The 18284-nt window shown below is 35.5% G+C and overlaps 1 protein-coding gene across 1 annotated transcript in view; it reads left to right on the forward strand.

The window, feature by feature from the left end:
* Positions 1–18284, forward strand: part of Smp_143430 (mannosidase alpha class 2a, putative) — a gene marked incomplete at both ends in the record, with an annotated part of 53402 nt that overhangs the window by 20834 nt on the left and 14284 nt on the right. Inside the window, 9 exons of the mRNA XM_018794954.1 lie at positions 378–551; positions 1454–1634; positions 3164–3344; positions 4648–4850; positions 6844–7035; positions 9143–9451; positions 11237–11536; positions 13280–13349; positions 15697–15819. Coding sequence (XP_018647011.1) covers positions 378–551; positions 1454–1634; positions 3164–3344; positions 4648–4850; positions 6844–7035; positions 9143–9451; positions 11237–11536; positions 13280–13349; positions 15697–15819 — 1733 coding nt within the window. The remainder of the gene's footprint in view (positions 1–377; positions 552–1453; positions 1635–3163; positions 3345–4647; positions 4851–6843; positions 7036–9142; positions 9452–11236; positions 11537–13279; positions 13350–15696; positions 15820–18284) is intronic.

Below are 18284 nucleotides of genomic sequence, written 5' to 3' on the forward strand. Positions count from 1 at the left end.
AATATATTTGTAAAATCTCAGCGAATGAATTTTTTAATTAAATCCAACGTTTCGCCTGGCAATCTGGTCCAAGCTTTTTCATTCGCTGAGATTTTACAAATATATTATTCCTATTTAATGTCTTACTTCAACTCGGCGCTCAAATACTGTGAAACTATTCGTTCTAATTTAGACGAGAGTTCTTATGTATTAATTTACCTTTTAGAAACAGATTGTAATTGTTGTTTGCCAAAACTTGTGTGACAATTTAGGGACTTATTTAGGAAATTCATCTGTAGGCAAATTAAATCCTACACAGGATCTCCTTATATTTCTGTATTTTTCAATCACATGCGAAATGTTGATGCTTTTATTGCCCTTCCCATTTATTCTATCAGACTATCGACCCAATGTCACATGGTCTATCGATTCCTTTGGACAGAGTTCGACAATGCCATATCTAGCGAAAAAACTTGGTTTCTCTCAGATGATTATTAATCGTGTACATTATGAAGTCAAAAAGTATCTTGCTAGTCGAAAAGCCTTGGAATTTATGTGGCATCAACCATGGGGTGAGCGAGAAAAATGTCATTTATTTAGTTATCTCTTACTTCGGATATTATTGTCGCTATCTCGACACTTTTTCGGTTATGTATGGTGTCAGTTTGTTTCTATTAGGATATAGACGGTGATATTGCGTCGGATATTATTCAGTTGATTTACATTTTCGAAACGTGTTTTTTTCGTTTCGGATCCTTGATAATATTTGACTCTAAAGTTTGCAACATAAACTGTTACGGGTTTCAGTTTTAAAACACCTAAAATTAATACCGTTTTAGCATTGGAGCTTAAAGTGAAACTCCTTGAGGTCGGTCACATGACCTTTTTGTGAGTTGTTTTAATTTCGTACATTTAATGCAGTCTGTTGGGTTAGTTGAAGTGTGGCAATTTTATGACCAACATTTTTTAACTCCTTCCTTCCGTTGTATGAAGACAGCATAGCTGGAAATGCTGGTTGTTTGAGGGGTACACCTTAACGCCATCATAACTATACTACTTAGTCCCCGGAGATTAAGTTCCTGTTTTTAACCAAACCACTCTTCAACCAATATGCCTGTCATAGTAGGACCCAATAGAATAAGAATTCTGTTTAATACAATTCGATTTATTCAACCTGATACACAAACCCGACTATCATATCATGGTACCAGCTATAGTTAAATTTACTTAGTTATTGTTATTACCAGCAATTCAGCCTAGATTTAATGTGTACTATTCTAAACAAGTTTATTGTCAATATAATCAATATAAGAGAACAATAAATTACACTAGAAAACAAGCAATCTATTTCTATCTGTTCTTTTTAATAAATGAACTATGCATGAATATATTCACAACTGAGTGTAAAATTCACATAAATGATTTTTTTTACCACGTTATTGTTTCATATTAATGATTGGTTTTTATTTTACAGATGCTGCCGGTTCTCACTCTATCCTGGTGCATATGTTCCCATTCTTTTCATATGATGTTCCGCATACATGTGGTCCAGAGCCTGCAGTATGCTGTCAGTTTGACTTTATTCGAACGGAAAAGTACGGTTGCCCATGGAGAAAATTACCGGTCTTCATAGATGATTCAAATGTTGCTGTTCGGTGAGTAAATGTTCACAAGCACTTGCTTTTATGTAATATTTTGTGGTGTCATAACCGCTGTAGAACCTGATAGATACGTACACCAGTCCAGGTTATTACAGTATATCAACACATGAAATTGGTATATAGGTACATTTTTGATACATGACTGAATAACACATAATGATTATCATAGGGTGGTTTGTAGAGATTAGTGAATTTTATAGTCTACATCAACAACTAATAAAAGCGAGGAAGTACTGAATAGCCATCTCATCTTGATGTGAGACACTTCAGTAGTACATACCTATGACCACAAATAACAGTTGGACTTAAGACCTTCAGACCTCACGATGAGCGGTTAATTTTTAAACCAGTGAGTTCACCTTAATGGGCTTGCTTGACTCCATTGTTGTGATGTAGCGTTTATTTTATTTAGAACATTTAGTCACTTTGACACATTTAGATAATACAATGAAAAGACGACGTTTATCAGAAATACTGTAATGTATTTATTTGAACACATAAATATTGATATAAAGGGACACCGAATTCATATGCGCTACGCAAACCACTTGATTTGTGAGCTGGCTGTGATACTGCCTGGGTGCCCAATACGAAGCAGGTGGTTTTCTTAAGGGGCCACTCCCGGAGCCTTCGACTTAAAAGTCTAATCCACATGGCAGTGGAGCGACGTGTGGATATGCAGTCCGATGGTATTCGGTGACCAAGAATAGATGTATACTCGATTCGTTCCTTCAGGATCCTGGAGTCCACAAACACCATTGGTTTGGTTTTTCAACCCCCCTAGGTTGACCGTCTGTGTCCACCAAGCTGGTTAAACCGCCGGACATCCCTTTTTTTCCTCTCAGTTTCGTAAACAACAATAATGCCGCTAGAAGGCAATGAGTAGGACTTTCACGGAAGTGGCTGTATATTCGTGGCCATGTGAGAGCATTTTGAGAGGGAGAGCGGACTCTCCCCACCCTCGTCCGTACCAGGCCATTCGGAGCACTGTAATGTATTAACGTGTACTACATTCTAAATAGCAGTCTTATCGCGAATTCAATTATTAAGACATTTGTATATGAAAAAGGAAAAGCCAGTCTAAGCAGTTTGGAAGATAAGGCAAAAGCAAAGATCATTATGACAAAAAAGAACACGCATTACACCACTGTGGATCAATATCACGAGAGTAGGTTCAGGGTGAAATTAAATATATTTTTAACACATCAGTGGCGTTTTGATCTTTGTATGACTAATAATTAAATAAGCCTTAATATTAGTTCCTGATCGCAACACTAATAAAGCTGGTTTAATAATAGCTACATGTCCCGTATCAACTCACCATTTCGTGATGGGAAAATGTTTGTTTATCCTACACTTTTATCAAACCATTGGAATTCATTTGTTTTTGTAACCGTTTTAGGTATGTGTTGAGCTACCTTTTACATACAGATCACAATATTGTTTTACCTACATATGTCCAACTTGTCTGCTTATATCTTCACAATATTCTTTTTTTTTCTTGCTAATTGTCAAATCAACAGAGCTGATATGTTAGCTGACCAGTACAGGAAAAAGGCTACATTATACAATAATAATGGTCTAGTTTTAATCCCATTGGGTGATGATTTTCGTTATCAGTCAACACATGAATGGAATGTTCAGTTGGATAACTATAATAAATTAATTCAGCACATCAATTCAAATCCTAGCTATAGGATGAAAGTGAGTTCTCTGCATGAACCACTTCTTAAAATAATCATTTTTAAATTTCGTATTATATATGCATACTACTTAATAGCACAGAATAATAGTAGTTTGGACTTAAATTGATCGATTGTGTTTCAATGGTATTTGATCAGTCTAGTTGTGTGTTTTTTTTCAAGTTTAAATTTACCTTTAGTTCAACTATGATTAAATTTGCTGTTGTAAGTGAACTAAGTAATATTTTATTATTTAAATATCTCTGAATTGACTAAAGATTCCCCACCTATTCGAATAATGTCGATGGTGTTTCAAGTTTATATTATTAAACTTGAAAATAGTTTAAATCACGAACCCACTTCAGTTAAACTACGGATCACAAAACAACTATTTCATTTTAGTAATGAAGCTACTAATCAGTGCCTATCTACAATTCATTCATTAGTCTCGTGGTAATCACATTATTTTTATTAACCTACTCCGTTGATGTTAAGCAGTTCTCACTGACACAACATCTGTCAACTTTCCATATTACTTGATTATTATCTTTTAACACTGTTATGGTACTGGAACAGGACTCTAATAAAGTCGAAAGTACAAGGCATCAACTCGAGAATGAAATCTTACAACTCTCTTGGGAGCGGCGTAGGTGATGAGAAGCTATCAAGAGTTAGACTATGGATTGATTTACTATGATAATCGTTTAGTCTAACATTTCATTGTATTTTGGAAATTTCAGTTATTCACAATTTTGATATATTATACTATTTTATTCTGATATTGTTACTACTTCTACCATTCTAGTATTTATCTTGATAATTCCATTTAACTGCATTGTTTTGGTGTGAAAACCTGAACGGATGGACATATGTACCATGCTCGACGTTTTTCTTTTTGAATAACTGATTAACTGAATCTCAGCATTTAAATTGGTATTACGAATCTACTTTTTGTTATAATAATGATTTAGAAACAGATTCCCAATGTGTTGTTACTGTCTTGGAGTGGAGTTCAACCACTTCTGTTGTTAGATAACAACTCACTGATGACAATTAGTGAACGGTTGCTCAAACTTCGTGGATTGGTTGAAGTTAGAAATTAACACCGTTGGATGCCGTCTCAGTGGTCTATCGGTTAAGTGCTCCGGCGCGGGACTGGCAGGTCCTGGGTTCGAATCTCGCGAGGCGGGACTAAACGGCCGTCCAGTGCTTCCAGGTTTTCCATGGTGATCTAACTTCAATTGACTCATGATTTCATTTATGAAAATACTTTATTTTGTTATTAACCTGTCTGAATTTGTTATCTTCTATTCTCTCATTAACAGATACATTTCTCCACATTATCCAATTATTTTCATGCATTAAATGAACGAGTAAACAAAATGAATTCAACAATGTCCACATTATTTCCATCATTATCTGGTGATTTCTTTACTTATGCAGATCGACAACATGACTATTGGAGTGGATATTACGATTCATATCCTTATCAAAAATTCTTATCACGTATATTAGAATCTGAGTTAAGGTATGTTGCTTTGTTTTTCCTTTTTTCATAATAAAAAGTATTCATTTATGTATTCATATAGATTATTCAGTTGACCCTGTGTCTAAGAATCAGTATACTTTTTACACTGGTAAATACAACTAAAGATCTTCTTGTCCTAAGTTCAATCAGTCAGACAGTCACAACGTAGAACTTCGTACGTACGTACATCAGTTGCCATACCACATTAGCACAGAGATGCAGTTGTCGATTCAAATCTCATAGTGGTAGAAGTAGTAAGAGTATAAGCATTATGTGACCGATTAGGGTTTGAAGATGTTATTGAAGGAGTATAATCCAGTGAAATAAATTTGGAAAGATAAAAAGGATAGGGACATGAGGAATCCAGAAGATTAGAATTTGGGTGAACACAAAGAGTGGATGCACCTTCACCATTGCAAACGATATTGAGCCATGTCATTCAAGGTCTCTAATCATCTGTTGCTATCGGCTCGCAGATCCCAACCAGGTAGTCTCCACCTACCAACATGACTCAGTCCACTTGTCAGTGACTTCATGGATTTATGCCACGTTTTGGTCTGGCCACCCCTAGCTTTCTTCCAACCTACTCTTACACCATGAAACATTGCACGTCGGGGCAGTCTGTAGTTGGGCATACGTAACACGTGTCCCACGTTTCCAAGCCGTCCTAAGTTAGACTACTTGAAAATGTGCTTCTTTTATTTTGTAAGATTATGAAATTAATAATTGAATAAATAACTACATTATAATCCTGATTTTTAATCAATGACTATTCTAAGAGCCCTGGTTATAAGAGTAAATAGAAGCTAACAGCTCAAAAACCTTCCATCATTTGTGTTCTGACTTAATGTGGAAGTTCAACTATTTCATTTAGAACCAGATATCAATAATAACGATCTATATTGATATAAATTTAGAGTGAGAACAGAAAAAGAAGAAATGCACAATATGAAATAGTCTATTATATATGTGGCTCCTAAGGTTACATCTGTTTTCACTCACTAGCAAATCATAATTTACTGTGAGCGAACATGTCTACTTATTTGCAAGTTTGGATCCATTTTATATTAGGGATACACCCAGCTGTTGATCAAAAAATATACAGATCAAAGTTTGTTACATAAAACTACACTTGATTATATAACTATCGTAAGTCATTATTAATACTGAATCTTATCTATCTAAAGCAACGACGGTGTATTGAATAACTTGAATATCACCACTTCAGTATTCTAGTAGATAGTCAAATATATTTAAGCAAAAGTAAAGAGTTAGTCAGTTAATCTCAGCAATAATTTTTGTCATAACGTCAAATTCCCATGTAGACAATATTCTTAAAGATTATCATTCGATTTGTGATCAACTAAAAATATTTACATCAAGGAGTAGGTTAGAAGAAAGCAAGGGACGGCCAAACTAAGATGGGCATCTGTCTGTGAAGTTATTGATCGTTAATATGAACCATGTTGTTCGATACAGATTATGTTTTTGGAATCGACGTAATAACTGACAGCGGTTTCTGAAAACTTCGGGTGACTTAGTTCAGTATCATCCACAATAGCTCAGATGCAATCATTCATCTTTCGATCTTTTATCCCTTCATACATACCTTTCCACTCTGTCTTTTCAAACGATGTTCTTATAGTTTAATCTTTTTTATCATTGCCAATACATTATTTCAAACACTTTTTAAATTTTCATTTCGTCACATTAATATGCTATGGGAACCCGAGCCAACGCACATCTTTGCCAGGCTATATCTTAATGATATATGTCTGCATAATATCAAAAATTCTAGCTAGTTCTAGTAGTTCGTCACTGGCTTTATCCAATAATTTATATAACAATCTGAATAGAATATAGTGTTCTAATTAACTGGTAGTAATTAGAGTTAATCCTTAATTTGCTGTATACCAGGTCTTTAAAAAAACGATATTCATCTTGGTGATTTATTCTCTGTTTTGTTAAATGTTTTCTCCTTTTGTATTCATAGAACAGCTGAAATACTTTACAGTTATACCAGACAAAGTGTTGGTCGTATACAAAGCGTTACTCAATTAATGCCATTAATTACAAATCTTTATCAGAATCTTACAACAGTTCGACGTAATCTTGGTTTATTTCAACATCATGATGCAATAACTGGTACAGCACGACCGGAAGTAATGCTTGATTATTCAGAAAAGTGAGACTTTTGTTTTATTTGAAAACAAATATTCATTTATTTCTAATGGTCGTATATGTTATCTAAGCTAAATGGTTTAATTGTAGTACTGTCATTGTCATTCTGTACAACGTCATCAATACTGAATCACAAACAAAACCGTTAGGATGAAATGAGCGCTTGTGAGAGAAATATAAAGCTCACTTGTACATGAAGTGAGCGCTGATAATGTTGTCTAGAGCGAGAATCAAAGCTCCTCAGTTAAACTAGCTAGCTTTACGAACATAACACCATCAAATCCATGCAGTTGACCTAAAAATCTTCATTCTTTCAATATTCATTATTTCTTATTCTTAAATTAGTTTGTGCCTAATCAAAAGTAATGTTAGATGGTTTTAGGCGATTAGTGGAACTGACCCTACACCTAGTTTTTGTGTTCGTTTTTACGGGTCAGTATGTTGTATTTGTAAACGTGAAACAACTAATGATCCTCCATTTATAAATTGGATTGGCGTCACCAATATAATAATCAGAAACATCACCATTGAGTTATTTAGGTCAGTACTAATCGCCTTTAATCACTTACGGTTATTCTACGTATATATAGATAAACCCCGACAAGAATGTCGATAAATGAGCATGCAGTTTTCAGATCCTGGAAATTCTAAGATTTAAAAATTTTCCAGTGACTTGACGTTTAAGTTTATTATGACTGGTCTTTAGCTACCCAAATCGAGATGTTAACGCAATGATTGCGCACAACATGAAATAATGTTCAAATGGACGTGTACAATGTTTTAAGTGACTTTTTAACCTAGCTCGCTCACAACTATTGAGAAGATAAAAAAGTGAAAAGTTTCTTCCTCCCTCGAACCGATGATAATACATGGAAGTGTGTAAGTATTTCCATAGTTTATTTCCTAGCCTATCCTTAAGAAACATATACTGTATCTGAGATTCAGAGTAATTGTCGGTAGTCGATAAGAAAAAATCTCATTATTTTTTTTGTTTTTGTTCTGTGACCCTGAAATTGCTGTTGCAAAATTGATTTATACGTTGCTACATAGTATTTCCAGGTGAATACATTTCTGCCCCCATATGCCCTGGTACGGCCGAGAGTGGAGAGAGTCCGCTCTCCCTCTCGAAATGCTCTCATATGGCCAGCGAATATATAGCCTCCACCAGGGAAGTCCTACTCACTGCCTTCTCGTGGCGGGGGTGTTGTTTACGAAATTGAGAGGACGAAAAGCGAATGTCCGGCGCTTTAACCGGGTTGTGGATCCATCTAGGAGAGTTGGAAAACCCTGATTCCAAACCAATGATGCACATGGGCTCCAGTATCCTGAAGGAACAAATGGCGTATGAACCAATCGTTCGTCAACGGCTACCATGGGACTGCATCTCCTCACGATGCTCCACTGCCTTATGGACTAGACCTTCAGGTCAAATGCTCGGGGTGTGGCTCCCTAAGAAAACCACCTGCTTCAGTCTGGGCACCTGTGCAGTATCACAGCCCTCACACAAATCGAATGGGATTTGTGAGGCGCATATTTATCTGGTGCTTCTTTGTACCAATATTTATGTGTTTAAATAAAATAATAAATACATTTCTGTGAAGGCAGCATGGCCACTAACTTTTATTCATTCGCACTTTTTAAAGAACCGTCTTCATTCGAATACGGTTTTGCTTTTATTTTGGTGTTTTCCTCGTAATATATCGGAACATTTGAAAATCTGCCAAATAATATATATATGTATATCCGTGAGTATACATTCATTCCTTCTCACTCTCCGTATTTGTATTCGGAAAGCTGATCGGGCTCGTGTTTAAGATTTTGTATCAATATCAAAACCGGACACCGTATAACACAACAGTTTCTGTTACTTCATGTCTTCCATGAGACCTGAAGGTTCTGGATTTAATCTCTCATGATGTCATGAATCCCTACACTAGGACGAAGCAGCTATTTGATGCTTTGTGGTTCCAGTGTTTGTCCAACCATAATCGGTCTATGGTGTGAAATTTCAGGTCCAACAATTTCCCACGTATATTAATTTCATATTTCTTACTCAGAAACATTTTCTCCTTTTGTTTTTTTCTAACATCCGGTTTTTTCTTCCCTCACAGATTATTGAGAGCTGTCGATGCGGCACGGAAGGTTATTACAATCTCTAGTGCTTATCTGTTACTATTACCATCAATGTTAAAATCAGATATTGAGTTTTCAAATAGACGACGATTACCTGTTTCCAGTCAATTTAAGCAGACGTTAGTTCAGTTAAATGATGAATATGAGAGAAAAAACGATGATAGTAGTAATAATACTTCACACAGTTTCTATTCTCTAGAAGATTCTTTACATAATTATCAATATTCAGAGCCAATTTTAATTGATTTCTTTGAGAACAATAAGAATTCTGATGTTGAAAATACACGGTTAGTTAACAATCTAGTTAGTTGATTCTTTTTCATACAACCAGTAACAATTAATTATGTGACTTCCCTTCAGATTATAACTGTTGGAAAGATCCAGTGTATTACTTGAAAAAAGATCAGAGGGTCCCTGAAAATGCTAGGAAACGTTTTATCCAATCAACATTCGATAGAAGCCTCTCAGAAACATCTAGTAGGTGAAGAGTCACGTGTCATTTTTATGACTGGATGGTTACCTTCCCTGCTGCTATATTTAAAAGAGTTTCAGAACCTTCCAGAAACCCAAGTCCATCTGAAATAATATAGATATCGTCAATTTTCTGTACATAAACTAACCTTACAGTAAAGGGTTCTTTCCTCTCGTATTTAAGTTGTCGTTTAGATTTAGCCTGGAGTTATTAGAAAAGCATTCATTCAGAAGCTTTATCAGTAACATTATTTATTCACTTATACTTTAGTCAGTCAGTCACAACGTAGAACTTCGTACGTACGTACATCAGTTGCCATACCACATTAGCACAGAGATGCAGTTGTCGATTCAAATCTCATAGTGGTAGAAGTAGTAAGAGTATAAGCATTATGTGACCGATTAGGGTTTGAAGATGTTATTGAAGGAGTATAATCCAGTGAAATAAATTTGGAAAGATAAAAAGGATAGGGACATGAGGAATCCAGAAGATTAGAATTTGGGTGAACACAAAGAGTGGATGCACCTTCACCATTGCAAACGATATTGAGCCATGTCATTCAAGGTCTCTAATCATCTGTTGCTATCGGCTCGCAGATCCCAACCAGGTAGTCTCCACCTACCAACATGACTCAGTCCACTTGTCAGTGACTTCATGGATTTATGCCATGTTTTGGTCTGGACGCCGCTAGCTTTCTTCCAACCTGCCCCTACACCATAAAGCATTGCACGTCGGGGCGGTCGGTGGTTGGGCATACGTAACATGTCCTAGCTATCTCAACTGATGAAGTTTTACTACTACACCAATTGACTTGCCATCCTTATCTAGTACCCGTTTCCTAACAACTGTATTACTTACTCAGTGGTCCCAGGATATACGAGCAATGCTTCGAAGACACCTACTATCGAACACTAGTAGCCTACGAATATCCTCTACTCTTATCGGCCATGTTTCATTGCCATAAAGTAGGACGGAACAAACTGCTGCACAGTAGTAAACCCGTCCTTTTGTTGCTAGACGGATATCTCGCCTACGCCATAAATGACGCAAGTTTGCGATTTGTACAATTGTCCATTTCGAATCTGTAGTTGTATCAATACACAGTTTATGTACACTTAATCGACAAATACCAATTGTATTCACATAAAACTTTTCTCGCATTGATGATTTACCAATATTCAATTTGTTTTTAGTATCACTTATATTTCTGTTTTACTCTACTATTCTTAGTTTTTTTCATAGTTGAAATCATGAGTCAATTGAAGTTAGACCACCATGGAAAACCTGGAAGCACTGGACGGCCGTTTCGTCCTATTATGGGACTCCTCAACAGTGCTCATCCACGATCCCGCACTCGCGAGATTCGAACCCAGGACCTACCAGTCTCGAGCCAGAGCCCTTAACCGATAGACTACTGAGCCGGCATCCAGGTTTTCTATGGTGGTCTATCTTCAATTGACTCATGATTTCAACTATGAAAATACTGAAATATCCACAAAACCCCTTCTGTTCTATTCTTAGTTTGTTTTCTTTCTTTTTTTTCTTTTTATCATAATCATAGTCGTATTTACATTTTCAATCCATCAACTCGTAATCATAGTAAAATCATCACATTACATGTAAAACATCATCTAATGAATTTTAAAGCTAAACAAATTATATCAAATTCTATGGATACATTAAATCATCAATTAGATATACAATTAGAGCATAGTTTCATTCATGATCAACATAAACAACAACCTGTTAGTTTGTTATATTTAAGTCCAATTAAATTATATCCATTGTCATTTATATGTATTGAATTGAACGTAGCATCAACAGCAACATCATCTTCTATGGTACAAGTAAAACCACAATTAATACCAGTTATAAATGATGCTGAGATGTTAGTTCATAAGTGAGTTTTGATTGATATGAGTTTTTTTTGTGTATTATGTATAATGTTGGTTAGACTAGATGAGTGTAAGGATATTACGTATTGGGTTAAACGATGGAAAAAAGTTGTTAGAAAAATAATCGAAGTAGTTTTACTTGGGTCTGGTGAATGATATCCAATTAACTTCTCTGGAAACAGATGTAATTCTTCTCCCTTCAGATTGTTGGCTCTTATTAACCGTAGTTTAGCTAATAGTAAAACATAAGACTCGTGTTTCGTCCTATATGGGGCACGTCAGCTGGGTGTACTCTCCCACATTGGGACTCGAACATCGTAATGTTTTTTTAATTCGGAGTATTATCCATTGGGCTAATGATTCTAGATAATCATCTGCTATGAAATTATATGTATATGAAGGTTTTCACTTTCCTATTGTTGCAATTAGCAACTGCATTTTATCAGTCTCCATTGGTATATATGCGTCGTCAGCGAATCACCTCGATAGTGCCTTTAAGTTGTAGTTAAAGACTAATTATGCCTAATGGTGAAATCTGCTTACGATCCACATATTGCTATTATTATCATTAGCTTTATTCAATATTATATTTTTGGTACAATATAGAATTCTCAGCACAATGTATTTCAACAAGTTTCCGTTTCTTACTTCTTGATCGATCCTGACAACAATTATTAAATGGTCGCCAGCTAGAAGTTAGCAGGCCAGTCAATCGACATCTAAATAATGTATATTCTTTTCGCTGTGTATTGCTGGCAACCACGATATCTCTGATTGGGCCTTTTGTAACTTGTACAGCGAAAGGTTGTACACTTTTTAGAAACTCACCTGAATAGGTTGTGCGATTAATAACTATAATGATGTATTAAAACAAACAAAGTTAGATAATTTGTTGAAATATCTAGATGTTAGGAACAGGTAGCACAGATGTTCAAGCAGGCCGCCTTTAGACATATATTGATCCTGACTGATAAGTTACAGTGCCTAATCTCAACAAAGAAAAAACTCAAACCTTTAAATGTTGTACACCTAATCTCCAAAACTAATACAAATTTTGAGCCATATAGTAGAAAGTTTACACTTATCGATTGGACATTACTATATGGGTTTCAGCTATAGAGAGAGTTATACATTTCCCGATACAGTTCAGCCAAAGTTGGATGATTTCAATGACATATCTTGGTGTAGTTTCACTAAACGTTTCCTTACCAACCAACTATGTGTATCTTGAAGTATCAGGTAGTGTTACAATAAACATTCATTTTGTGTATTCAAATAGTTGTATATATAGGAGATATTGTACAACTTTATAGTTTAAATCACAAACTGATACAAAGTAAGACCACCATTGTAAATCTGAAAGTACTGGACGGCCGTTTGTTTCTAGTATGAAAATTCTCAGTAGTATCCATCCACAAACCTGTTGGGTTCCGGCCTTGTGGTCTAGACGCTAAGAGTTCGAGTGTGAAACCGAAGGTCCTGGATACAGAATCGTAGATACACTCTGTTATGGAATCCCATACTAGTACTTAATGGCCATCGTCCAGTGCTTCCAGGTTTTCAACAGTGATCTAACTAAGATTAAATCAGAATTCAAATTGTAGGAATCATACCAATAATATAAATATTCCAATGAGTTCTTTTTACAATCACATGTTATCGTTGTTGTTTATTTATTATTGTATTCACTATTAACACTAGTTGCGTTTACTTCGTTTAATTTCCTGTCCTGATTTTTCACCTTGAAGTCGTCCCCAACTTTTTATAGAGAATGATTATATTCAATTGGAATTTGATTCTAAAACTGGTTATCTTCAAGTAAGTATGTTTTTATATCTTAGTAACTTGTTTTGTATCTATCTACTTTTCACTGTTCATCCTTACTCGTTTTATATATTTTTTAATGTCAGTCCTTTGTAATATTTCGTTTTCATTCATGAGTTTTTTTTCGGAGATATAAGATTGTAGATTAAAATAACTGCCTATCAATTGTATAAAGTGGAAAGTCTTTCCTGTTGAATGACTCTATTTATGCTCTATATACGTGTACTGTGTTGGTTCAAGTTTTCATACTGTATCACATAAGTCAGATGAAATTATCTAGATCTACTCCTTTTCCTTTTGTCTTGGGGCTGACCAAATAACATATTGCTCCGGGAATCGGGGGCAGACATTCAAAGAATGAATAGCACTCGCGAGCAGCTGGAGAGCAGAACCCAGGACAGAATTGGTTGGAGAATCCTGATCGGCGGCTTGTGCTCCACGAGGCGTAACAGGCGTAATCTGATCTGACCTTTGTTGATACTTGATAAAATCATCAGCACCTTACTTTAGTTAAAAGTGAACTTTTAAAAAAGTTATTCCGTCAATCCTAAGTCATTCTGATCTGGTGGTTCTGTTGCTGATTGACTAGTTGTCTTTGGATTGTTTTGTCATTTTTACCTTTATCTTTAAACTTTCTTTTTTATAGTCTTGTTCGGTTAATCTCCGTTCATATGATTCATTAGTTGACCTTATTTGTTTTCTATACAATGGTCTTGGGTCCTGTTCCTGGTGGTGTGTCGTGGATGCACACTGTCAGAAAGTTCCATACTGAGACGAAACAATTATCTCGGTTTTCAGTGATTGTTTAACTTGGATTGGTTCGCGATCCTAATAACAAATTATATTTTTGTGTTAAAGAGAATTTAGTTATGTTATTGCTGATGGTTAGAATATGTGTTACGTATGCCCGATCACCGCCCTACCTCAGCGAGCGATGTTTTCTTGTTTGTGGGAGTAGGCTGAAAGGAAGCTAATGGGCAGCCAAGTCAAAACATGACCTCAATTACTGACATTTTGACTGAGCCATGTTAATAGGTGCAGACTACCTTGTTGGGGTCCGCATGGTTATCCTAACTAGTGGTTAGAGACATTGAATGACATGGCTTAAAGTGGTTTGCAATGATGAAGGTGCATCTGTTCCTTGTCTTTCCTGGAATTCTGAGCCTCTGACTTCCTCATAACATTCTTTGTGTTTTTATCTGATCGATTTATATTTGCTTGAATCGTGTCTTCGATACTTGATCTTTTCAGTCACCACTCATACTGTTACTAACTCTGTTATTCTGGAACTTGGCCTGACAATTTCATTTCTCTGTGCTAGTGAGGTATAAGAACTTAAACCAATATACATACGTACCAGGTTGTTTGTTGTGACTGACTGACTGATTCTCATTGGAATAAAGTCACCATAAACGTGTTTATTTGATCCATGGACTAATGCAAGCATTCAACATCCTAGGAATTTATGGATTGCCTAGGACTGTTAATGATGAAAACATATTAAAGAAAACTTATAACTTATGGCTCTGTCGAATATTACTTAACCAAACCCTCATTTAGAATATCGTTTTCTATGACCTTGTCTCTGAGCTAAACCAATGACACTCTAACACACACTAGCAGTTTTAAGTCAACTCTAATTCCCTATTGGTCCTCGATATAGTAGCTTCTCTACTTTCTTTACCCATTGAGTCCAGAACACAATAATCAGCCTCCACAATACGAATATTATATTTCAAACATATATAGTTCATATACAAGCAGATCAGGTTACAAAACACCATAAAATGAAAAATAACAGTTTCACAAGATCAAGCCGAAAATGTCTATGAGTAAGGGAGACATTGAATTGTATATATATAGTCTAGTCACTTAATAAACTATACAATAAGGACATAAATTAATAATAGTCCAGAAATAATTCTTGGAAGTTACCACTCATTTATTCTTCGTTTGGATATAACAAAAAACACCTTTTTTAGATGCTTCAAGCGTTTCTACAAGAGCTGATAAAGAGGATGATTACTGATGAACTTAATTTGTATATACAATTGTAGCAAAAAAGTAATCACAACAATCCAGTTGGTTAGTATAACGTCTAATCACTTTCAAAGTCATTTGTAAGAAATGAAATTAGTCTACTTACTACAAATTCGCAAAAAGAAAAAACAATCCTTTTATAAGTTGAGTTGCTAACGTGGTATGGCAACTTGGACCGATGCTTATATGTGCTTGGTCCTACGTTGTAGCTGACTAACCGAAGTTGGGTTAGTAACTTTACTAACCTCCTGTCAACAAATATTCATACCCAAAACTTTTTCCTGTTTCATTTCTTGTACAGAAAATGTTGAATAAATTAACTGGACAATCTATGGATATGAAAATTAACTTTATACAATATAAAAGTTTAAAATTCGATTCACATAGTGGCGCTTATTTATTCATCCCTGATGGATTAGGTGAAGTAAGTGAATTTTCCCAGGGATATATACAATTATAATAACAGTATTAATACTAATTGTAATTTATACACGGTTTATTGTTCTGTAGATCAAAGTTTATTGACCATCTAATTCTGTTGAACTTGAATGCTTTTGAATAGTTGAAATAAATTATCTTATTTATGTATATGGAAAATAAAGTTAATGGGGTGGAATAAAAAATAATCATTTATTGCCATTTTTAGTAAGGTTAGATATTGACTGCCAATGGGATACGAGCGAGTTATACATGGTTCGTCCTATTTGAGACTTATCGGTTGAATGTGTCTGTATCCTAATCTTGGTGTTCATACCGTTCTCAGTTGATAAAGCATTGGGAAACTAAAGTGAACGGTTCTAAGCTCGAGTCCCGTCGTGGATATCGGCCCTGAAATATACGTGTATTTATCTGACGAGTTCCAAATGCGACGAAAATCTCGTCCTAGTCACTGTCCAAATTTACTAGGACACTTCTAAATATCTGGCAATATCGAGGTGATTCATCTAGTATGCATATATGCAATTAATTGATCAATTAAAGTCCATAGTATCAACAGGAAAGTATAAACATCTAAAATTATTGTTGTTACTGTTAGTATGAGGGGTTCTGTAGAGATTTTTAAGTTTTCAACCACTTAACTTGTAGATCACCGACTCGGTATCCGACCGTGCACTTGTTCAACTTTAACCAGTTTACGATGCCGCAAGATCATCTTTCATTATCTGCTATGAATAGCTCTTATATCCTACATAGTTCAACTCCACCGTTTTTGAATTCTCATTACAACTGCGGGAATAATTTTACCTCTCGAAATTAGTTACTAGTATTGCCATTGGCGATCGGATAAGGTTTGAATAACTACATCAATGTTATTCATTAAGCTAATAATTACTAGTTGATCGGAATAATTTAAGATCTATAATGTGTTACGCTCAAGGTTAAGCCAGTCATCCTATCGCGTCAAGGTCTTAATCTATATTAGACAAGTTATACTCGGCACTAAAGTGGGTAGACAGATTCAAGGACATAACAAAAGTGGCAACGGAGATTTTTTTAAAATATTGATTGATCCGAAACAAAATGTCTGTATCTTTGGACGACCTTAAAACTATTCTACAAATTCAGCAAGCGCAGAATGATACAAATCAAATGAAGCTTTTATATGCATTGATGCAGAAGCTCTCATTCCATTCAACTTCTCAGTCAGATAAATATGACAGCATCGCAAATTCTAGTTGTGAATTCAATTATGATCCCGAATCTGGTATGATTTTCGATTCCTGGTTTCGTCGATTTGAAGACACATTCCGTGTTGAATGCTCAAATCTTGATGATGCAGCCAAAGTTCGCCTACTCCTGAGAAGACTCGGAACACTTGAATATAACAAATGTGTGAATTTCATTTTGCCACAAAATCCGCGAGATTTATCTTTTAATGAGACAGTTCAAACCTTATCTAAAATTTTTGGTGAACAGTCCTCATTATTCAGCATTCGTTATCAGTGTTTTCAAATATCAAAATCTCTATCTGAAGATTATCTCACATATGCTGGACAAGTAAATAGAGAATGCGAACGTTTTAAAATAAATGAAATTACAGCAGACCAATTTAAATGTTTGATTTTTTATCTGTGGACTGAAGAATCCGGAAGATATGGATATCCGTACCAGAATTCTATCGCGTATTGAGCAGGAGCCTAACATGACTCTGCAAATGGTCACAACCGAGTGTCAACGGTTGTTAAATCTTAAACATGATACCGCGATGGTACAGCAAAAGGCAAAGACTTCCGATTTCGCTTCAATAAATGCATTCAGATCTTCCAAATCTTCAAAACAAAAGACGGCGAACACTCAGCAAGCTTCTGGTACACCACCATCACCATGTTGGTTTTGCAGATCATGGCATTTTGTGAAGTTATGCCCGTTCAAGAACCATAAATGCCGCCAATGTCATCGCATTGGTCATAAAGAAGGTCACTGCTCCTCAGATAAACGTCAGTTTAAACATCGTGGCGTAAATGCGAAGCCACAGCCACGGAGTCAAGTCAAAAGCACGTTTGCAACTTTTAAAGTTGGATTTCAAAGTAAACGGAAGTATGTGAACTTATTAGTGAATGAAAAACCTATACGTCTTCAGTTGGACACTGCTTCCGACATTACATTGATCTCCAAGAACACGTGGTGTAAGCTAGGGTGCCCACGCATCCGACCAACAGAACATGTTGTCCGAAATGCTTCAGGCGATATAGTGAAGCTAACAGGAGAAGTCACCTGCAACGTACAATTCAAGGAACATAAATTCACTGATATTTGTTATCTGACAAATCGGTATGATTTAGATCTATTGGGATTAGACTGGATTGAGAAGATCGATGTCTTAAATAGTTTATTAAATGAAGTATGTTCTCATAATCCTTGCTCTGAATCTATCCAAATTCCTCATGA

The sequence above is a fragment of the Schistosoma mansoni genome (genome assembly GCF_000237925.1).
Source record: "Schistosoma mansoni, WGS project CABG00000000 data, supercontig 0182, strain Puerto Rico, whole genome shotgun sequence".
NCBI classification, from domain to species: domain Eukaryota; kingdom Metazoa; phylum Platyhelminthes; class Trematoda; order Strigeidida; family Schistosomatidae; genus Schistosoma; species Schistosoma mansoni.